Source organism: Heliangelus exortis, chromosome 4 (assembly GCF_036169615.1).
Source record: "Heliangelus exortis chromosome 4, bHelExo1.hap1, whole genome shotgun sequence".
In the NCBI taxonomy this organism is placed as follows: domain Eukaryota; kingdom Metazoa; phylum Chordata; class Aves; order Apodiformes; family Trochilidae; genus Heliangelus; species Heliangelus exortis.
In genome coordinates, this window is record NC_092425.1 from 26,576,886 (window position 1) to 26,600,055 (window position 23,170).

Here is a 23,170-nt window from a genome sequence, read left to right on the forward strand (position 1 = left end):
CTATGATTCTAATTCTATCTGTAAAGTTATTCCGTGCCTCCATTTCCTAACCTCACTTGTTTGTCTCCATTTTTCTGCATTTAAAAATTAGAGCTTTCACAATAGCAAAAGCAGTGTTTTTTGGGGGGATTCTTCCATATGCCACATTTTTTCAGCTGAGGCACTCAGGGCAATGAGTCTACTTCGTTGACTGCTGAAACAGAATTCTCTCATTCAATTTTTAAATTATTAAATGTGAAAGTGAGAAGTATTTTGCCTCTAAAACTATTAATCTTTACAAGCTCCTTTTCTTGGAAAAGTGAAGCAAAAACTTAAAGAGCAAACATTTGTGTAAGAAGAAACACCATCTTTCATATTAAATGCACATATATCAAAAATACAGAGCTTTATCACTCTGTGTTGACACTGCAGCTGTTTTGGAGCTTTTACTATGCATGAAAACAAACTTATTAAGTTACTACTAAATACAAAACATTTGGTTGTGCAATAGTTTATTTGGAAAATTCTTCTCAACTTTTGCTGCTTAGAATTTGAAACTTCAGTGGTGCCTTAACAGATATATTTGCAGTTTAAACAGAAGTCTGGGAGACTGTACAAGACAACCCTGTTGACTTCACTTTGTATAGCAATAAGGAACCAGTTCACATATCTTTTCTCATTTGTAAGAAACAGTATGGTTGAGGAAAAAACTTGCAGCATACATTTTAGCATGTCTCTAGAATAAAGTGCACAGTGGCTCACATAGAAGAGAATAACAGCAACCTTCCTTTTTAGCTGCAGCTACAGCAGTCTCATTACTGCTAAAAATCTAGATTCGGGAATTTGCAGCTGGTAAGTCACAATGATCTGCAACCTGCCTAACCAAGAAATGTATTTAAGATTCCTATACTTAGTGGTACTGGATTCTTCTTCACATGGTTCCTCCCTCTGGCAATAAAAAAAGAACAGAAATAATCAATAATCTGTTGATAACCCCACCTCCAATAGTGCAAGCTCCAAGAAGATTCACAATATTAATGTGGTTTCCAAGGTAACTCAGCACTTTAAGCTCTGACATCAAGGCTTCTCTTTCTGTTAAATGGGCACTTGCTGCAAGGCAAAGCACAATGTTCAGTACGTAACACACCAGCCAGAAGGGAGAAAAAATTGTATAGTATATTACAGCAACTTACGTTTCAACATCTTTACCGCTACTGTCATAGCAGCATCAGATTTAAATAGACCATAAGCTGTTGCTTCAACAACTTTTCCAAAAGCTCCAGCACCAAGCGTTTTACCTAAAAAAGCAAAATAAACTCTGTAGTGACTTGAAGTACTTCTTCCTGAAAGGCTCAACATTTTATTTTATAATATCAAGGAAGCTGTTATAGATAGGCCTTCCTGCTTTTTGTCCCAGCATAAGAGCAATTATTATTTGCATTACTGCATAACATCTTTTTGACAAAACCCTTCTGTGTCTGACTGGAGTCTCATTTGACCCCTGATGGTTTCACCTTGTAGATGAACAAATCTAAACTAACCAAAACTTAACCGGTTTCTAGGAAATTCCCATTTGTGATCATAAGGAAGCTGCGTTGGGTCTATGTAAACATAGTTGTTTCCATTTATTTCTTCAACAACTTTCCACTGAACTTCATATTTAGGTTTCTGGAAAAGAAAGAGAAGGGTTGTCAATACCAAAACCTCTACAGGCAGCTCAAACATTTTCCTAACTCAGGGAGAGGGGCTTCTGATTTTACCTGCAAATATACATATACCAGGATCATGACTATGATGCACATCAGTCCTGCAGCGACTCCAAATGCAATTAGCAAAGGTGTGAATAAGGTATGGGTGCGGATTTGTTCTGAAAAGAAAAAAAAAAATTCTGCTTAAATATTGCACAAGAAAAACTGTATTAAAAAGATGCAGGTGAAAACGTTTCCTTGGCTCTTCCTTGTAAAACAGTTTGGGGTTTTGACTTTGACAGATGTACTCCGGGTACATCAAAATGGCTTTTGTGAAGGAGCTGTGGGGGGTAGAGCTGGCACAGAAACAATCCAGTTTTTTGCCTTGGGACTCCCAGATTCATCAGTTCAGGAGGTGTGACATCAACATCAATTAATGGACAGGGTTGGCATGATCTCAATTAAGTTAGGTTAAAGAAACAAGACTTCTTCCCAAGTCCTACTTTCTTATATTTTCTCCTACCCCAGATATGATCTCTACAGCACAGTCTTTACAAGTAGAGGTTGTGCCTAGTAGCAATGGAATACCATTCCAGTAAAACCCATCTGCCCCAAATCTGCCTTATTTGTTTGTATGTTATATCTGGGTGCAGCAAAGAAAAAAGAAGCAGGAGAACATTTGATTCTACAAAGAGCACAGATTTACAAACACATTTTGAGTCATCTATGTTCTAGTGCTTTTTTTTCTCCCTCACAAGCCCACAAATACGGCTACAAAACTCCTAAGCTCTTTTGCAGTCTGTTGTTACTTCTTTTACAACAGCCAGGCCCCTATGCTCTAGGCAAGTTCAGAACCACATTTTTCATGAGATACTGTAAAAGCATTAAAAAAAATGCACTCTTCCTTTGGAAAAAATGGTGGCTTAAATAGTCAAAACAGACAATGACAGGAAAAGGAAGAGAGAGAAGAAATGCCAGTTTAATGCTGTAGGTGGTTTGCCCCTGTGCCGCACAGACAGAAGAAACCAGTTACCTGCTGCACTGCAGATCTGGAGCCATACAAAGACAATACCACAGTATTCACAGAAAAAACCAAAGCAATTCTTTTGTCAGGCAAAACACACAGCAAAATACTCTATCAGAGACTTAGCTACAGTACCATAAACTTTCTTATGGCAGAGGTAAAGCACTTAAAATCCTCCTACAGGAAGAGCTGAATGGCACCCATTTTTTATGGTCTTGTTCACTTCAGCTGTTACCTTTAATAGCAAAGTTGAAGAAAGCAGAGCTCCTGTCCCCATTGCTGTAGGCCTCGCAGCACACAGTGCCTGTGCTCCTGAACATGCTGGCATTAATGGTGCTTTCAACCAGGATTCGTTCAAATGATGGCACTGATGAATTTGTGTAACTAATTTTGACATCCATGGGGGATATTGTCGGGGAATCAAAACACCTGGAAGAAACAATACTGACAGTTACCTGCCATGCACTGCTACCTGGCATGGATGACAAGTCCTGCTATTGAGGAAGGCAGTCACTGCCAGACCATCAGATAACTAAATAACACTGCACTACAAAGGGATTCAGCTGAAGATCTTACCCCCAAAAGTCAGCCTGTTCACAGTATCTCACTGTCTTCTGCATAGTCAGTGGAATGGATACACACACCAATCCTGACCCAACTGAACACTATGAGGCCTTTGTGTTTGCTTTTGGCTAGAAATACATACAAGTCCATAATGAACTATGGCTTTTGTACTGTTCAACCTGCATCTCCAACTTCAGCTTTGAGCAGTTGTGTTCTATTACCCACTCTTGAAAACTTTCCCCAAGCATTATTTCATACAGCACAAAAAAATTCATGATGTACATCCACTACATCAAGCTTACACGGTGCCAGAAAACAGCCAGATCTGTTCTCTCAAGATTCTGTCTTCTTTTCTTTCCTAAGAAACCATCCACAAACTACTTAAAAGTCTGCATTTCTTTTTAAAAATTAACTGCATCTCTAAAAATGTCATGTATTTACTACATGAGCGTAAAGCTAAGATAATATGTACTGCTTCAAAAAGTTAATAGTAACATCTATGTTCATCATAAAACAAACTACACAGGTATGACACCCATGACTTGCTAGCATGAGATCTACAATCATAGTGGAAGTCAACAAACAACTCAAAATGTGCTCCACAAATGCTCACTTCCTAGTGACACTCTACAATCTTTTTAGAAATGTCATAACTAGACATCAGGTTTTTTTCATAATCAGTCCACCCTCATTTAGCTGTCGTATGCTTCATGTGAATAGAAATCTAATTACTTTATGTCTTGAAAAATTGGATCATTACACAGTAAGACAAAAGATAACAACCATATTTACAAGTGATTCTGTGATTGTCATTCTGTGAAATTGCATACAGAATGTATGGCACTTGGGGCCAAACCAACACAAACCTTAGCTAGCTAGAAGAAGGGTGGAAGCTTGGCTTTTTCTTCTCTGCACCAGAAAATGTTGTTTATTCCCTTTTCAAGGTGAAATGCAAAGAGGAATAATGAAACTTGTGCCTACTTTTGTCTCAAACCACTGCAAACAACTAAATGATGAAAATAATGAAAACAATGAAAATAATGAAAACAGTAATGCAGTGTTCGTACGTAACTGTTATCAAGTCATTTTATGTTCTTGGGGTTTTTTTATTATAAATTGGGTACATTGCATATAGAATGACCTTTAGAGACTCTTGTTACTTACCTCTGCTCAGTTCCTGGGCAAAAATACCAGTATATGGTGGGGGCTGGGAATCCAGCTGCTACACACTGGAGAATGCCATTGCTAAGTATATCTAAAGTGAGAATCTCGGGTTTTGCTGCAATAAACACAAAGAAGAGTCACATATTAGGAGAATCCAGCATTTGCACTGCCCCTTGCTCTTCACCCCAGCAACTTGTGTGCCTCATCCCCCATGGAATTACCCAGGTAAACTGAGAAACATGTTCAAAGGTGTCTTGGTCTGAACTGGTGTCCTGTGAAAATACCAGTCCTTACATTGAATGCTTGGGCTGGATTTAAGAAAAATACATTGCTTTCACTGACTATCGAGTTTGATGAAAAGATCTTAAACTAGCAAAGCCCAGAGCTTAAACAACACAGAGATGTGAGGGTTTGGAACAACAGTGCAGTTCCCGTTCCTGCACAGCATGACTTTACCTGCTGGTAAAAAGGACAGTTCCTTCACAGTTACAAGCATATTAAATCTGTCAAACCACAACTCTCTTACATCTGCCCTGTGTTTTAAATACCACCACAGCCAGGAAAGGAACTACAATGTGAGGCAACCAGTGCAGACATCCCCGTCACCACAGAAGAGACACATCCCTGTACAATACCACTACCCAAATACTAGACTGCCTGTTGCCCTGAAACATTGCCCGTAGAGGAAGCTAATATTTGGCTGAATATATTAGCTTTCCAAAGGATAATTCATGATTACTTTGGTATTTTAGAAAGCAATCTGGCCAGCTGATGCCTCCTGCTGCATCTTAAACCAGAGCTGGTCCTGTACTTGATTCAGGAGCTGCTGTTTTGACTATGGCAGGAAACCAGAGAGATCAGATGGCCTTTACACTCATTAGTCCAATGACATAGGCTTTCAGCTAAGGGCACCACCAACATAGCAAGTTCTATTTTTTTTTGAGAAAATTTTATGAGAAGCTTTGTTTCCCATAACTGTCTTAGTTTCCTTGCAAATACCCCCAAAAACATTAATGAGAAAACCAGACTATATTCCAATGATGCTGCAATGTACCTGACAGGTACAAGAGTCCATTATCAGTTAATGTAATTTTACAGAAATGCAAGATGAACTGCTAATATTCTAGAAAATTGTGAAGGTACACAGACTACCGTGGGAAAACACAGATTTAGTCCAGATAGAATCCACATACAGGATTTTACTGCACAGTGTTAGCTTTTAATGAATATTCTGCTTGCTGATTAAATTGGAGGCAATAAAGCACACATATATTCTCAATCACATAGCATCTCCTCATGACTCATGTTACAGGAACCGAATGTTCTTTCATTTCTAAATCCGCATGTTGTGTTTTATGCAAACCACAAAGAACCAAACATTGTTGCAAAATGTTGAGATGGATTTTCAGCATTACTCACTTGGTGAGGAACCTTTTGAGAGCACACAGCATCTCACCCAGCCTTAGTGCTCACAAATACACATAACTCACATTACTGAAACTCGTATGAAAATGGTTGTGAAATTATAATTAGATAATCTACTAACCATGTGCAAGCTATTTGTATCTTATGTTTTAAACAACGTTACAATGCAACATAACTCAAGAAATGAGAGCAATGAAAAGCCAAGCATAAGAGGAAAATTAACATCAAGCCCCAGAAAAAATATTGTGCCAGATTTGAGCTGCACCTAACACTCTGAGTGAAGGAAAAGACAATGCCCATATTAGTCAAGCTTTTTTCTGTGGTAAAAAAAAATAGTGCAATAAAAGCCTGTGTATCCAGCCACGGGTCCATGAGGACCTATCCCACAGCAGCAGAGGGAGACGAGACTGTGGATGTTTAATTCTGCCAGGAGCCAGGCAGTGAGGGGTCCAGTCCTGGTGTCTGGGATGCTGAACTGCAGAAGCCTCCTGGGAACAGCTGATCTGAGAGCACCTCTACTCCTGATGTTCCTGGTGAAACACTGATGTGGTGATTAGTCTGACATGGTGATTAGTCTGAGCCACGTCTCCCCACTAGCGTGGAGGGCTCCCAAACCTTCTCGGCTCAGAGAAATTAAGGGATGCATTTCACTGGCAGCAGCAAAGAGACCACATAGCCAGTACCCAAGGGGATAGAGGCATCTGCTGAGCTGTTTGCTGGATGAAGACACACGTGTCTCAGTGTCTCAGCACCTGCACCCCGGTCTGGAGCTAGAGCCTCCTCCTCACAGGTGCTCCAGGGGGTGCTGGAGCAAAGATAGATTGGCTTTGGCAAACAGATGCCAAGCTGTCACCCAGAATCTTCTTTTTAAAAGAGATTTTATGGTGCTGGATTTTATTACTTTCACTGCCTAATTACCCCTGGTATTAGATAGGCTCCTAATGACTAGACTTTGCTTACTGTCCCAGCTTTAACCCCTTAAATATTTAATGTTTCATCACATTTGGCATATATACCTATCACTTTCAGTAATAACTCGTTAGATATCTTAAACTTCTAATTTCATTATGTTTATTAACTGATTTTCAGATTTTATTTATGTTGACTCTGAACATAGCAAAAACAATTTCCAAGTGGCTACCCCTATTTAACTCAGTGCTCTTGTGCATTTATTTGCTTTCTATTGACGATTCGCTCTTCTTCACCATTAACAAAGTAAATGCCTAAAAATAATATTTAATAGGTATTGTCTGTCATTGCAGTCAGAGAGAACTTTCCTCTTTGTAGCCACATTTTCTGATTAGAACAAATCTTCTTCCTCACTTGTTCACTGCATATTCCAATGACAGAAAATTCACAGAGCTTGGCTTCACATGATTCATAGAACTGTGACCAGTTTTCTATTTGCAGCATGAACCCTAACACATGCACAGGTAACATTTTGTTGATTTTAATTAAGCCCAGATATTTTTTTGCACTGAGTTCAGGTACTAATTAGAAGATTACTCTTCCAATTTCTAGACACACTGTACCTTGATACTCCAGAGATTTCTACAATTTCTTAATTGTAACTGTTGGGCATGCTGCTTGTCATGTTGTAATGTTCTTTTTGGCTACTTTTTTTTTTTAATGTTCTTTTTTTTGGCTACTTACACTTACAAGTTACTTTCATAACTTCCTAACTTACTTCATGTCACACTGTGACTGACTACATCATAATCAAATCAGTATTGTTTCAGGTTAGCATAACCAATTGCTAAATGTGTTTAAATCCAATGCAAAGCTTCTTGCACAGGCTTTGCCCTGCCTTTCAGCAAACGCTTCAGCACTGATTTTTGTTTATGTGAAGTAATTCTCTTGATTATGAATCCTGTTTTACCTGTATGATTACTTTCTGCTGATTACTTGCCCAAGGCATACATGTAAACATCATGTGCTGCATCCCAACAATTTATGCGAATTCTCCTCTGACAACAATGCCAGGTCAGAGCACACTGTTAGATCAGCATCTGACCCACTCACATGACTCACAATGTCAAATAATATGGTACACTGCCATGCAGTTTGTGTTTCACACCTAAATGATGAGTATCTTACAAGCCACTGGAAACATGAGATTATTTTTCTTAAAAACAACTCCCTAGAAAAATCAATTCACTTAATCTCTTCTTTTCAAAGTGAAAAAATATTTGCAGGAGCTTAGTCAAAATGACATAAGAAACTCTTGAGTCAAGCAAGTCAAATCCATCTACTTCTGTAATGTCTGGAGTCCATCCAGTCCACAGCGCACGGTAACCTGGGCTATACTGGGATGGCTGAACTGTCCTGATTGCATTCCAAGGCTGATCTTACTGCTTACAAGATCAACAGCTGAATCAAGACAGAAGACTTGAAGGATACTTGTTGCACAGACAAGCCATTCAAAAGAACTAAACCATCCATGCTCCTTCCTGGCTTGGCCATGCTGCTTCATTGGGCTGTTCCTAGTTTGGTTTCTTAGCCATGACCCCAGGGGTTTTCTTTCAGCTTTTGCCAAGTAACAGGCTCCTCAAAAGTGGCAACACAGAGCTCAGTACTGAGAACTGACACTTTGTGATGACAAAACTTTTTAAAGTTATTGTGCCCAGACTGCTCCCAGTCAGCCTGCACAGAGCCTGGGAGAGTTGTGAGCCCCATGAGCAGCCTCTTGCTCCAAGCACATGTATAATGCTGCAAGTCAGAAACCACCACCCAGCCTCATCTGAACTGACAGCTACATGGGGAACCTGCAATTTCTCTCATTCCTCCCCAGAAATTGAACCTTTGGCTGAATGATTTGATCCGCTAATCTGTAAAATAGTAGAGTTATCCCTCATGACTGTAACCCACACTCATCCATGGTGGCAAAGGATCAGTGCCCTCATCTAAGAAATCAGTCAGGAAATGGAAAAGACGCAAGACTAAAAATGACAGTGTTCACAGATGAAGGAAGAAATGCCATGTTTTGAAAGGAGTCCAAGTGACATTTCTAGTCCCAAACTGCAGCATTGCTAACAGTGATACTACAAATATTGACCTTCAGTGATAAATGAAAAGAATTCAGAAATTACTACCTATGATTTTGTGCATTTGTGGAAGTCTCAACAGTTCCATTGGCCTATGCCCAGGGAAGGATACATTGATGCTGAAGTACATCAGCCACACAGAAATATACTTGCAGCACATTCACTCACTTTCTATACAGAAAGACGTTCTGCTGAGGCTTGAAGGCATCACTGTCTACCTTGCCTTAGTTACTCCAGTCAGCCTGCAACCCCTCCTGGTTTAATTTTCCTTAAGCTTGGCATTTAGCAGCTGCCAATATTTGTCTGCTAAAAGCATGAAATTCTCTACCAGGATGGCTCTGATAAGAAGGACAGGGCCCTCTGAAGGTTTCATTGGATTAATTCTGAAGTTTAGCTTTTGTCTGAAGAATACTGTTTGGAACTGGGACTGACACTCTTTTTTAACAAGCATGTCCCAAAGATGACAGCACACATGTTTGTAAAGCTATGCAGATTTCTGTAAAACAATGGAGATCTATATATTATTATTCAGAAGTATTTAGATGCCAAAAGGCACAAGTGGATAATTCTCCTGACAAGCTTTCAAACTCTGCATCTAAATAAAAAAAATTAAAGACAATTAATAGCTTAACTTGCCTGCCAAAAATGCAAATTATAATCCCCATATATCCTGTTCCACCTTAAATTATAAAAGGTTTGTGGTACACACTCATTTTTGAGATCATCTTTCCAGGTATAACAGGTTTTTTACTGCATAAACCTATCTGCTCTCCAGTAACCTCTGGAATACATTTGCTAAAATGGAAGGTCATACTGGATAGTAGGTGAATATGTGTAAGTACTCTGCACTTTTATAGCTTGACATTTAAATAGTTTTCCAGAATATGCTTCACTGCAGAAAGCTTCTCATATGCTGAACCACACTGTGACATCTTGTGCATACATTATGTTGTACAAAATACAATAACTGTGATAATGAAATATTTCAGACTGTTCACTTTACTTACTTTTCACATAGACATTAAATGTTACAGAGGAACTGGCATCAGAATTGGACACAAAAAATGTGTAAATGCCTCCTTCTGTTCCTTTTAATCGGGTAAGGTGAAGTTCACTTGTATAACTGTAAAGAAAAAAATTAAGCATTACTGATACTCATAACTTGCAGTGAAAAGGGGATTGCTGTATGGAATCTCAAGCATGAATTATTAGAGCACTGCTTTCTTTGATAGACACTGACCATGCCAGCATCTGATCTTGCATTACAAATGCCTTTGCACTGCAGCATGCAAAAGTTTTGCCCCTTCTAACACCCAGATGCACACCCACACCACAGCTGAGCACCAGGCTCAGCTCCCGTGCATGCACCCCTGCCTGCTCCTTTTCTCACTGAGGAGGGAACCCAAGCGCAGACCCCAGGCTGCATGTGCTGGGTGCTACACTGGATTTTTGGAGGACCAGGGCTCAGGAGAGAACAGTGCACAGCAGAAATAAAAGCACGAGCTTTTGCCCAGAAAACTGGGTTCTGCTGTGGTAGTGAAGGAAGGCTGTGCACATAAACAGCTTTATATTGTTATTTTTGATCATTGGGCAGGAATGGCATCCCGTAGTGGAGTCATGAGTTTGTGGCCCACCAGTCCTCAAGATGGTGTGGTTAGCTCAATGCTAGTCCAAACGTAGCTTAGCAGACTTTGCACTAATTATTTTGGTAAGCAACATGGACTAGGACATCTTTTATAAGCATCATTTTCTCACCATTTACACTTTTGTCTCTCCAGAGCAGACTCTAGTTTACTGTACCAGAGTGAAATCAACAGCACTTACAGTCATTCATATTACCTGTTATTGCTCACAGTCTTGAACTTGACATAATGATCTGATGAATTCTGTAACGTTTCGTTCATGTACATCCAGACTTCCTCCTTTGGTTTTGGATATGCCTCGTATTCAACTGTTAGGTTTCCATTTTGCCCTGCATTTATATCTATTGTGGTATTCATTGTTGCAAACAAACGGACAAATCCTTTAGCTGATGGTCAGAACAACAGAACAGAAAAAATTTCAGGGCCATTTAGAAGACTGTCAGTTCTCTAACCACACTTAAGACTACTTCAGGATCTAGGTATCAAACATTCAGATATGAAAGAGGAAACCTTATCTTCAAAGCAGAACTTGAACCCTCACCTGCCAAAACCAAGGCTAGTAGCTATGTATAGCAATGAGGCACAGGACTTCAAGCAGCCTTTAGTTCCCTAACAGAAGTAATTCCATCTCCTGGTGAAAAACAGCTTCTATTTGCTTTTGGAAAAATACAAGCATGTGCTTGCCTCTACTCAAGTTTTATATTTTTCCAAAAATCTGAGTCACTATATGCATGGTACAAAAGAAATACTAAGAAAAAACGAAGACAAATTGATAATTTATTTCAGTAGACTAGAGTATTTAAGGTTTCTCTGTCAAGTGTAATTAAGAACAACATTACAAATGAAGCTATTAAAAACTATAATTAGAGAAAAATGTGTTAAGTTCACAGGCCTGGATACCAATTGTCTTAAGCTAAGGCATTTTTGTTCATCTACTGCTGGGTCTTAATCTTTTATCTGGCAGATACCATTTATCATTGTGCAGTTCCATTCTGTAATACCATGTGGAGCAGCATCCTTACTGCAGTGGCTTTAATTTCATTAATAAACTCATCAGCTTCAGGATTATTCACTTTGAAAAGACAAATTTTTCAGTCCTATTACACAAATTCACATGGGAGTTATCAGTCTGACAGGCAGGTTGCAATTACAAGGAAACACATTTACTGAGAGAGCTTGAATTTATACCAAGAGTCAGTCTGAGATATCTGCTTCTTTTCTCTGTTTTTTTTTTTTTTAGATTACTTTCTAGTAATCAAGCTGCTCTGGCCAGCTGGGCACCTGAGTTGGATAAAACCCGAGCCAGTGGACCCTGGTGAAAGCATATGGAGCTGCCAGAGCACTTGACAGCTGCTTTGGAGAAGAAAGACTGAAGTAAACTCACAGCAGCCAGGTATGCTCTAAAATTCTCTCCATCATTACAACAGAGACAAAGCTTTTAAACCTGGAAACTGAAGATTTTTAGTTCCTTCACAGAGCTTTTTCTATTTTCTCTATAGACACAGGATCCCCCATGCAACCTAGATTCAAAATTGGACCCAAGAGCCTGCAGATAAAATTTTATGATTGTGCTATTGGTCCCTGAAACACAATTCTAGAAGCTGTTTACAGTTAGATGAATCAACTGTTAAAAAAAGTAATTAGGAAGTTTACCAAAGTTACCCATTATTTGTTGCAAATTTTTTGACTAATGTTAAAGCCACAGGGATTTAGGACAAACCCCAGGATCTCTCTAGTACATGCCATACACTACATCCAAGGACCCTGGGATCTGACACAGTTTAGGTAAATACATACAGTTTGACAATGAATGGTGAAAGGAATCCAGGAAACAAGTTTATTTTATTTAAAGTCAAATTTGAGATGATGAGGAAAGAAAAGTATCTCAAAAAGGAAAGATTCCAGCTTTTCTCTGGCATTTCTTATTAAATACACACTCTGAATTTTACTAAAGACAATTTTTGTTACTCTATTTTCACCTTTTTATAATGCTGCACTTTATTTTAGTCCCCACACCTTCCAAAATCAATGTATTTTAAAGCCACATTTGCATACACAGTAGTCCTAGAAATTTCTGTAGCTAAGAACTTCCCTCCTCTTATAATAAAAGCTTTCATATTATTCCCCTGGGCAAAAAGATTCTCTTTCATACTGAAGTATGAAGCACTGTTTTGCTCTTTTACGTATGAATTTAGTATCTCCTGTAAAAAAAAAAAAAAAAAAAAAAAAAGAGAGAGAAAAACATTCCCATTGATATGAACCATCAAATGGGGAGAGCACCTTAAAGGGCTCCCAAGCCTCCGCTGCTCTGCTGAAGATCTGACCTGAATAGGTCAAACACTTCTTATTTTCTTTAAGTTACCAGGGAAAGCAAAACAAACAGTGTTGCAGGAGTATCTACCACAGAAAAACAGATTTGAAAAGGAAAAAGGATCCAAGGCTACACTTCCCCCAGTTACTATACCCTTAAGTGGTGAGGAACTGAAACACTTGTAGCCAACTACACAGACTTCTTCAGCATGCTCTTACTAACTACACCAACGTGTCCTTAATTGGCCTCATTTTATCAAATTAGCAGCTTTCAGCAGCTTTAAAATGCAAAAGGCACTGCATGCCACTCAAATTAATACATCATAGATTCTAAACAAGTCTGTTGCTAAACAAGAGGAGGGAGGAAGTTTGCTCATTGTTAAGGGACATAATCCAAAACTTGTGCTAAGAGATGGACAGTGGGTTTACTATGAGGGTGAACTCTGGAACTATTTCATGCTGCCTATGCACCCTGAAACGTTTCTCATGGCATCAGTTTAAATATAGATTCTACGTAAAAAAACACTGACCTGCCAATGTCAACAAAGTCCCCTGTGCTTGGAAGGCAGGCATTAAAGATACTCTTTGACCTTTTGCTGACAAATTACTTAAGCATAGGGACAGTACCAGGCAAAGGTAAATTACTTGCTTCATTAAGACTGGATTAAATTTAAAATTAAACCAGGAAGGATGAGAAAAAACAGAGATATGGAAGACCCTTGGGTGGTTGTTGCAGTATCACATTCCAATATCATGCAAAGGGTTATAGAAATTCAACTAGCTGTATGCACTGCACACCCCACGTGGTACCAGTCAGAAATAAGCTTTTGATAAAGCAACTTTACTCATTAAGCTTGGGGGAGAAGGAGAGAGAAGGAAAGGAAGGTTCCCCAGTGTTCTTGCTTTCCGCCTCCCGCTCCTAGAAATGTTAAGATATCTACAAGAACTATTTACCTAGTGCTTTCAAGGTTACTGTGGCGTTGGTTTTTCCAAAAGGGTTTCCTGCTTGGCATGTGAATTCTCCAGAATCATTAACTCCCACTGAACGGATGTTCAATGTTAATTTCCTTTCATATCCATAATCACCCAAATTTCTGCTATTGCTTGTAACAATCTGTCGGTAAAAAACAATTAACATCTAAAACACTGTGTATGCAGCATCTTTGCTAGATAAATTAAAAATAGAAGTAATTATAACTTTACCATATTAATATTCATAACTTTAAGCCGGAATAATAAGCCAGCATCTCAAACCTGTCACTAGATTCCCTCCATGCAAAACAAATGTGTGATCAGCTGTCTTTGGGAGATAAATGTCCTCTCCAAAGTTCTATCCCCTCCCCTTATTCTTTCTTTTTTCCCTCCTCGAGCTCCACTGTCAGGCACAAATACACATGTGTGTTCATTGCTCCAAGAGAGCCAAACAGAAGAGATCAGTCCAAGCCCACAAAGCTGAAATTCTAATTTCTTTAAATATTTCAGCCATATGGAGAAATGGGTGTTGTACCTCAGGTCAGACCCACCTAACTCTGGCTAATTTCTAACACTGAGGAAGTTAAGAAGCAACAGAAGGTTTATTTGCATGAACAGTGCTTCTAGCTATTGGGATTGATACAAAATCATCATTGGGTCTTGACCTCCCAACGCTCAGAAGCTGCAGCTATCAGAAAAAATCGTTGCAGTTCTCAAGTGTAGCTCACCACTCAAGTGGTGCCTAAAGATCACTCAGCTCTCTACTGGTTACAAATTCTTCCCAGTGAAAGACAAGAGAGAAATTAAGGTGCTGGAGCTTCATTTTAAATTGGGCTTCCAGTCCAAGGCATTTCCTTGAAGACATATGGCAGAGAGACCTGCAGGTAGCAGTTTTTACATAGTGTCCTTCCTCTGGTACCCACTCTTGATTCTTGATCCATGGCAAACCAGATTACTCTTAAAGATAACTGGAAACTTCATTCTCTTTTCAAAGCCCTATGCCTACATATGCACAGGGGAAAAAAAAAAGCTTGAGGTGTTGATTTTAGTTTCCATGAGAATGCTTAGTGCAACTGGAAAGACTGACAAATTTACATCAATTAATCCAAATGCAGACATGGAATTGTTGTGATTTTCTAGCTGGGTGATTTCAGTTTTCGGAGGTTTCAAGAGCTGCTAAACAAATTTCACCTCAATGCAATTTTAGTTCCTCTTGAGCTATAATAATCACAAATAGAAGTTGGTTTTGTATGGATGTGCTTGCTCATAACAAGTCTCATAATTTCCCAAACTGGTGATAATTTCAGTCATATTGTGGAGTTTTGTCCTCTTACCAATTCAGGAAAAAATGTAATTCTGCATCTATTTAAACATGAATTTTGAAAATTCTGTTTCAGTACAAAATTTAATCATCAATATTTAAAAGATAGCATCTCCTGTCATTTACCTGAAAGGACAAAAAGGTCAAAATAATTTGGCCAAAAATATTTTCATTGTTGCTTTTACTCATACAATTAAAAGTGATAAAGCAAAAAAAAAAAAAAAATTAAGGGAAGGCCCTGATTTCATCACACTGTAACAAAGAAAAGGAAGGGGAATCAGAGACGAAATTAAGTTCTCAGATAAAGGATAGGCAGTTGACCTTGGCACAGGACCAAAAGCCCCATCTGCATGTCCCATGTCATTTAGAGCTGCCTTCATGTCATTTAGAGCTCCTCAGCCTTTGGAGATGCAAGGTGGAATTTTTGGAGCAGGAATCACTTAGTGGAAGCAGCCCTGCCAGAGCCAGTGGATTAGCTAAGCACAGCATGCCCAGCCCCAGGGAATGGGCCTCCTATTCTCTTATCTGCCTGAGGAGATGTGATTTATCCAAGCATCAGAGAAGCCTTTTTTTTCCATACACACATGGACTGAAAATTACATATTCTGGTCACTATCGTTAGCAGAGAAAGACCAGTTAGCATGGGAGCCTATATGGCAGGAGTTACTAACAGATCCCCGCAAGGGCTTTTAATTCATTTAAATTTCAGGGTATACACAGAAGACCAAGAAGTGTCCTTAAAAACAACCAAGTGCCTGCTGCCAATTTCAAAGCTGGAGCTGGCTGACCAAGGGAGAGGGTCTCCCTGCCCCATGTCTGCAGAATAACTGAATTGCCAGTAAAAAACTCTTCTTTGGTACTTAGCCTGACAGTAATTTAATATGGTGATGCCAGGCAGTAACTTCATCCATCAATGAAGACAGAAGCCAGTTCACTGTTTCATTTTTCAGAACTTTCCCAGTTAGTGAGGCACATCATGTAATTTAAATGAATTAATCATTCCTGCAAATGCTTACTACTATTCCTGTCACATAGAAGCCCATGCTAATTAGCAGGTATTTTACTGTTAATGATAACGACTAGAATATGTAATCTGCAGTCCATGTGTTGATATTTGCAGCTCTTATTGATTACAATGTGATGTGTAGGCACTCCGTGCTTCTGTATTTAGGCAGTGCAACAGAGGTCACCTAAACTTCACATTGAAGAGCCCAACTTTAATTTCTGTTTGGGAGGAGAAGCCCGTGCAGATGCTCTTCTTCCAAACCATCCACATGAGCACGGCCCAGTTGTTGCTGGCCTCTCACCAGTCTGCGGGACCTTTGGAAATGCAGGAATTCAGACAGACACAGTCTCAGGCATCCAAGACAAGCACATGAATGTCTGTGGGGAGTCTGTGTACTGTGTGAGGCACACGTGATACAGTTCAGAGAGAACTCACCCCACTTCTGCGAGAAACCCAGCTGGCCTGCACGCTGCTATCCACGTCCGTGATTACACATGTAACTTCAAATTCCTCCCCTTCCTTGAGAAGCTCATAGCTTTTGGATAAGGTGATGACAGGAAGAGTTTTGTGAACTGGAAAACAATTTAGAAGTGCATTACTTTTCATTAGCTTCAGAGCTTCCAAGGGGAGATAAAAATCAACAGTCACTAACTTTCCAGTAAAATTTCAGGTAACCAAGAGGTATTAAAACTTCTTTAACATATTACACAGTATTTCCTTTATATAAAGCACACTTCTGCTTCAATCTCCCTTCAAATTACACTTTAAGTTAGATAATCCTTGTTAGAGCATAGCAACTTGAATGATGCTGAACCATCACTGAGACAATTCATTCCATGACAGATATCAAGAAGTTGCACTCTGGAACCAAAAACACAGTGAGGATCAGCCACCAAAAAAACAGAGCATCTAATTAACTGCAACTTTTAATTACCTATTACAAAAGCTAACATGAAAGATTGTCCAACAGATCCCTGAAAAGCCCCTGATGGACAATGTAGGAAGGACAGCTACAGCCCAAGGACTTCAGCACACCTTCCTCAGGAAGCACCACAACCTCTGCTCATGGTGGTGGCTCACAGAGGCCATGGACAACTTCATCACCAAAGAGGTAAGTGATTATAAGCAGCCATGGGCTAGCTGTGGCCCTGTTCTGCTTCAGGGTGTCTTGTCAACACTCAAGTAAATAAAAAAAAAGAGGACTATGTGTCTCTTATCTTTGCAAAGCTCTTCAGCTCTTCAAATACTTCCTCTGTTCCCTCCACAGTGTTTCTGTCTTCTTTATCCTTTTTGTCAATTTTTCCTCATTTACAAGACTCCAGTGAACTTCCCACTATGCCTTTTAAGCAGGAAGATTCACTTTCAAACCATGAATGCAACATATATCAGATAAGGCCTTCCAGACTCACTTCCTGCCTCTGACACAGGCTTTGTAGTTGTCATAAGTAAACTGTACAAAGCTTAGGCAAATGCAACTCTTTTCAGCCATTCATACTTTAACAATAACATTTTCCTCATGTTCCTACGTAAGTGGCTAAGGAAGAGAACAAAGAAACATGTTTGTTCACTTCAGATATAAAAGCTCACATAAAAATTCCCCTCTGGCATTCAACAGCACCCAAGAGACAAGAGGAAGATGGTACAGAAAGTGTGCTGTTCTCAACTACACAGAAAGTTCTCAACTACCAGAATGATGGACTACTAATAAAAAGCTGTAAGGCCATAACACCCCTCATTGTTTTGAGAAGGCCTGGACATAAGCATTTCCTATGCTATCACAGCAGGGATGGTCTATGCCCGAGTATGCCTGCAAAGATCCTTGCTTAATTAATGCCTTTTCTATCTTTCTGACAGAACTTCAGGCCTGGGGGTCTGAGTGTCACAGAAACATTGCCCAACACAGTGCCTTCAACACACTTAAATCTTGAGCCAAGGAGAAACTGTGAGAACTTTTATCAGGAGAGCTTAATAAGGACTGAACTGAACAGGGCAGTAATTACAGTACTGATGATGACAACACTGCTTCGCTGCTCATGGCCTCCAGCAGATGCTTCCTATAGGAAGGGAATGCAGACAGGGTACCCAGGTCCCACCAGTCACCTAGAGCAGCCCACCATCACTGGGATGCTGGTGATGGATCCCATGCACCCTCCCATCTGCAGTGACCGCTGTACGGAGCAAGTGCACACTCTTATCCCATAAAAAAATAATAGTCCAATACTATGACTCACACTCTTCTATGTCAATGAATGTCAGTTATGTCAATCATCTGGTTTTTTTCTTTGGCCATAACTTAAAACAGTTTTTAAAAAATTATTGAAGAATAAACAACAGATAGCACAGATAGCACAATCAGATTTGATTTTTATCATCAAAGAATACCAGAGATGCTTATGCTGATTAAACTTTTGTTCTCATCCCACTAATTAAAATGTAGTGTTCATTAAAATATATTGGGAGCTTCCAAATCACCAGGAAAAAGGCCTTGTCCATTTGTCAAGAATGCTGTACACTTGAGATGCCCTCTGCTCCCCCCAGACCTTACTGCAGCCTCCGCACCCCTCACAGACCAAAGCTCTCCCTGCAGCCCCAGAGCTACCTGCAGAACAAACTCATTTCCTTGCCCTTGAGGAAACACCAAGCCAGTCCACCTTGTGGTGGACTTGTGAGCTGACCCCTCCACCTCTCTCTGGGGTATTTCTACAGTGGATTAACCACACACAGGGGGACCCTAGGCTCCAAAATGCCCAGACAAAACCAGCCTGTACTGTACTGCACAGACAGACATCGGGCTTCTCCTCCTTCCCAAACCCTCTTAACCACCCAACCCTAGGGCACAGGGGCATGTGAAGAACAAGTGTAGGGCATCATCAACACATTTGCAGAGCTAAGTGGTACATCTGGCAGCTCAGCCACAACAGATTTCATCGTGATCTGGGCACATGGTTGCTCTTGTGACCATCCTCACTCATGGAGACAAAAAAAATCACAGAATCACAGAACGTTCAGGTTGGAAGAGACCTCCAAGATTATCCACTACAACCTTTGACCAACACCATAATCTAAGTACTAAACCATGTCCTTTAGGACCAGGTCTTTTAAATGCCTCCAGGGATGGTGACTCCACCATTGTCCTGGGCAGGCCATTCCAATGACAACCCTCTCAGTGAAGAAGTGTTTCCTACCATCCAGCCTAAAACCTCCCCTGGTGCAGCTTCCATCCATTTCCTCTGGTCCTATCACAGTTTACTAAGGAGAAGAGGCTGTTTCCCTCCTCGCTCCAACCTCCCTTGGACGTTGCAATAAGCGAGTAATAAGGTCTCCTCTCAGCGTCCTCTTCTCCAGACCAAACACCCCCAGCTCCCTCAGCCACTCCTCACAGGACTTGTGCTCCAGGCCCTTCATGAGCTTTGTTGCCCTTCTCTGGACACGCTCCAGCACTTCTCTGTTCCTCCTATAGTGAGGTGCCCAGAACTGAACACAGTACTCAAGATGTAGCCTCACCAGAGCTGAGTACAGAGGTATGATCACCTCCCTATTCCTGCTGGCCACCGAGTTCCTAAAACAAGCCAGGATGCCACTGCCCCTCCTGGCCACCTGCACACACTGCTGACCCATATTTAGTCGACTGTCAACCAGGTCCCCCTCCAACTTACAGCTTTCTAATGACTTTTCCCTAAGAAGGGACCAACAATGTCCCTTTGTTCCCTCAAGCTCTGCCTCTCCACTGAATCTCCCTTCTTCAATGCCACAAATCAGTTCCTCCTGCTGTCAATTGTGTATGACAGGTGAGTCAGGCATCCACACCTCCACCTTGCTTGCACAAACCTGTCCAAACATCAGGGTGCTGGCTTCTCCTCCAAGTTTAACAGCACAACCCATGTTTCTTAGAATTGATAAGAAAAGCACCTGGAAATCACCAGGAACAGAAAATAAAGATGATCATGGCTAAACCTACTCAGCACAGCCACAAGTCAAGTGTCATGTAGTAAAGCTGTGCCCCCAAACATCTTACCCAGGAACCAGCTTTGTAAGCCCACCGCCTTCCTCTGGATAACCTGCAGTGGCCACAGACACCACAGAATAATTCCCTGGTGAGCAAGCACCTCTGGCTTTGGGCAGAAGCCTACAGAGGAGATCACCATCTCCAGCTTCTCCAGGACAAGTCCAGGAAACAAGGTGAGGCTGCAAGGAACTTCCCATCAGCTCCTGGCAGGTGAAGGATAAAATCATCTGCTTTACAAGAAGGCAAAAATCCTCTGTTACCTGGCCTCACATTCAGGAAAATGCGCTCTGATATTTTCTCAACTCCGTTGTGCTTGGCCAAGCACTGGTAGCAGCCCTTAAACGACCTCTGTACATTCTTTATAATGATGCCTTTCTGGGGATTGGGAATGAAAGTCATATTTTTGGGAAGAGGTTTGCCATCACATTTTCTCAGAGTGAAATTTGAAACATCTGGATCTGTTAGCGGGCACACCAGCAGGATGTCACTGTCTTCTTTTCCATAGATCAGAGAATCAACAAGGAAGAGCACGTCTGGATCTGTGAAGAAATGCAAAGACCTGTCAGGGAAGCTGACATTGCACAGGGAACTTCTGATGACCTTAACTCTACAATTGGCCACTTAACATCAAAAAAAGTTTTACATTCAGCCAGTAAAACTGTGTATGACCCAATTTGTGTTTACCAAGAGACATTAAATTTTGTCATAAAAGAGCAGCACAACAGGAGATGTGCAGCAGCATTTGAAAGCAGACACACTAAAGAATCATGTGCACTAAAAATACTGACTGCTTTTTTATTTGGAGAGGGAGAAAATTTTTTTTTACTTTGTTTAGCTTTGAAACTTCCACCCTCCACCCCCAACAACAGTAAACAGATTTTCACAGAGCATTTAAAGTAATTTGCTTTTAGCCAGTGGCAGGGCTGTAAGGTTTCATGCCCACAGGAGGATTTTGAAGAAATTTATGAGCAAATGGAAGTTGAAAAGCACCTAAATTATGGTTTTCACTTCTGTAAAATATGCAATCTAAATGAGCACACATTGCTACCAGAGGAAGCACCAAACAACTTCTCTCTCTCTCTCTCTCTCTCCCAGTCCTGAAAGCGGGGGTTATTTTTAGCCTCCTTTAAAAAAATTAAAAATGGGCATACAAACAGCATATCTGACTGAAAAATTGTCATGCAATGTTTCTTTCACAAGGTAACTTTTCTAAAGCATTTCATCTCAGTCAACCACAGTACACAAATGTACAGTACTTTAAACACTTTTACAACCAAAGTTGAAGCCCATGACAAGTGATGACCCTGAAATGCCAAGAACCTGGCCATTTATAGCAAACAAAAAATGAAGAATAGTGTGGTGAAGGACACTCTGTAAAAGTTTATTTCCACTCCCATATGCCTCTCTGCAAAGTATCATGAATCAGAAATGCAGAAACAGTGGGAAAATTTTTCTTTCTTTTTTGCAAACTGTCTTCATACTTGAATGAGTAGAGACCAACAAACTATGACTTAAACAAGGTAAGATGACAGACAATGTACATTTGGTTTAAGTCAAAGAGTACTAGGGTGAAAATAATGCATGGCACACTTATGGAAGCAATTAGGAAATGCAAAGTCAAAGGGTGCTTATCACTGAACAGAGAAGTTACTGGCTGGTTTCTAGCTTAGGGTGAGGGTGCAGATTTAACCTCCTTTGATACTGACACGCAAGAAGCCCTCCTCAAGCAAAGGCTTTGAAGACTAAGCCTAGGTGGAGACTACTAACAAATGAAAAAGTAAAGCATGTTTGAACTGAACCAACCTGTGATGTTTTGCACAAGGGGACACTTAGGAAAATGCTATGAATAGCTTCCTGAGCTGGAAGAGCATGGACTAAAGGAGCTCATCTGTCCCTGATGACAGAGACCTATCTGATAGGTTTCCTCTCAATTCACTTTTTCTCCAATATGCACAAAGCCAAGATACCTTCCTTCACCATGCAGAGAGTATAACAACCCAGGAAAAAAAACAGAAAGACGTTTTTGAAAATAGAAGAAAGGAACAAAGACCTTTTTTCACTAACATCTGAAATTGCAGGGAAGGCCTTCACTAGGATAAAGAGAATTGCTGATGTGCCCTCTTCCCATCTTTTACCCCTCATTGGAAGGGAGACATCATGGTGAGAAGACAGAAAAGGATTTGATCTAGGAAATCCAGACGTGAACAAGGCTGCTTACGGTCATGTTCTTCCCTTCACAGCTTTTCAACCCAGGTACACCTTGAGCAGCACTTGCTTTCTGGGCATACCCGAGGTTTCCAACACAAGATGTGGTGGTGCTTATCATTGATTGCATCTGAAAAGACCTGAAATCAAAGAGATTTTTCTCTCTTCTGTAGATGACTGGAATTTCTTGATGCTCAATACTTGCGTTGATATGGACACAAATTCCTTCTATAGACACAACACAGAAACTTTCTGCCAAAGCAGAAAGGTGAAAGCACTAAGTGCCTACAGTCTGTCAGCATGGTGCATACGGTTTGTCATGTGACCCTTGGTCATAGAAGCACAGAAAATTTGGTTTTAGTAGATGAACATAAGATACATAAGAGAACATAAGAGATAACAGCTGCCACCATTTTATGTAACACTTGGGGTTGCACAGGATTGAGGTTCTTGCTCCTGTTCTCTTTTCATTCCCTCCTTCCAAGCAGAAACCATTTGGGGTGCTTGTGGCTCATGGTAGCACCTTCAAGGTGATACAAGATATCATTAAGCCAAAGCCTATTGCAAAATGATAGCCAGCCTCATAAATGTACTTATTTTACTGCCAGGAACTTGTCAAAGTAAAGCCTGCACCTTTTTCACACCATTAAGATGAAGACATTAACAACATGTTACATGAGGGCCACACAACTTCTCTGATGCTTTGTAATCATGCTCAGTGGGAGCATTGCCTGCTATCCTGAGGTGAAGGAGTCTCTCATTAAATGGAAGGCACAAATATTTCAATGAACACAGCTGCCTGGGATAATTACCATGACC

At 40.4% G+C, this 23,170-nt stretch overlaps 1 protein-coding gene across 1 annotated transcript in view; it reads right to left on the minus strand.

Annotated features, from left to right (window-relative positions):
• The window catches only part of KIT (KIT proto-oncogene, receptor tyrosine kinase), a 57,873-nt gene that overhangs the window by 14,185 nt on the left and 20,518 nt on the right, over positions 1-23,170 (minus strand). Inside the window, exons 3-13 of the mRNA XM_071743520.1 lie at positions 20,407-20,685; positions 16,576-16,712; positions 13,796-13,955; positions 10,728-10,917; positions 9,896-10,011; positions 4,420-4,534; positions 2,927-3,120; positions 1,740-1,846; positions 1,521-1,647; positions 1,173-1,277; positions 979-1,089 (exon numbers count right to left, since the gene is read on the minus strand). Of these exons, the coding sequence (XP_071599621.1) occupies positions 979-1,089; positions 1,173-1,277; positions 1,521-1,647; positions 1,740-1,846; positions 2,927-3,120; positions 4,420-4,534; positions 9,896-10,011; positions 10,728-10,917; positions 13,796-13,955; positions 16,576-16,712; positions 20,407-20,685 (1,641 nt within the window). The remainder of the gene's footprint in view (positions 1-978; positions 1,090-1,172; positions 1,278-1,520; positions 1,648-1,739; positions 1,847-2,926; positions 3,121-4,419; positions 4,535-9,895; positions 10,012-10,727; positions 10,918-13,795; positions 13,956-16,575; positions 16,713-20,406; positions 20,686-23,170) is intronic.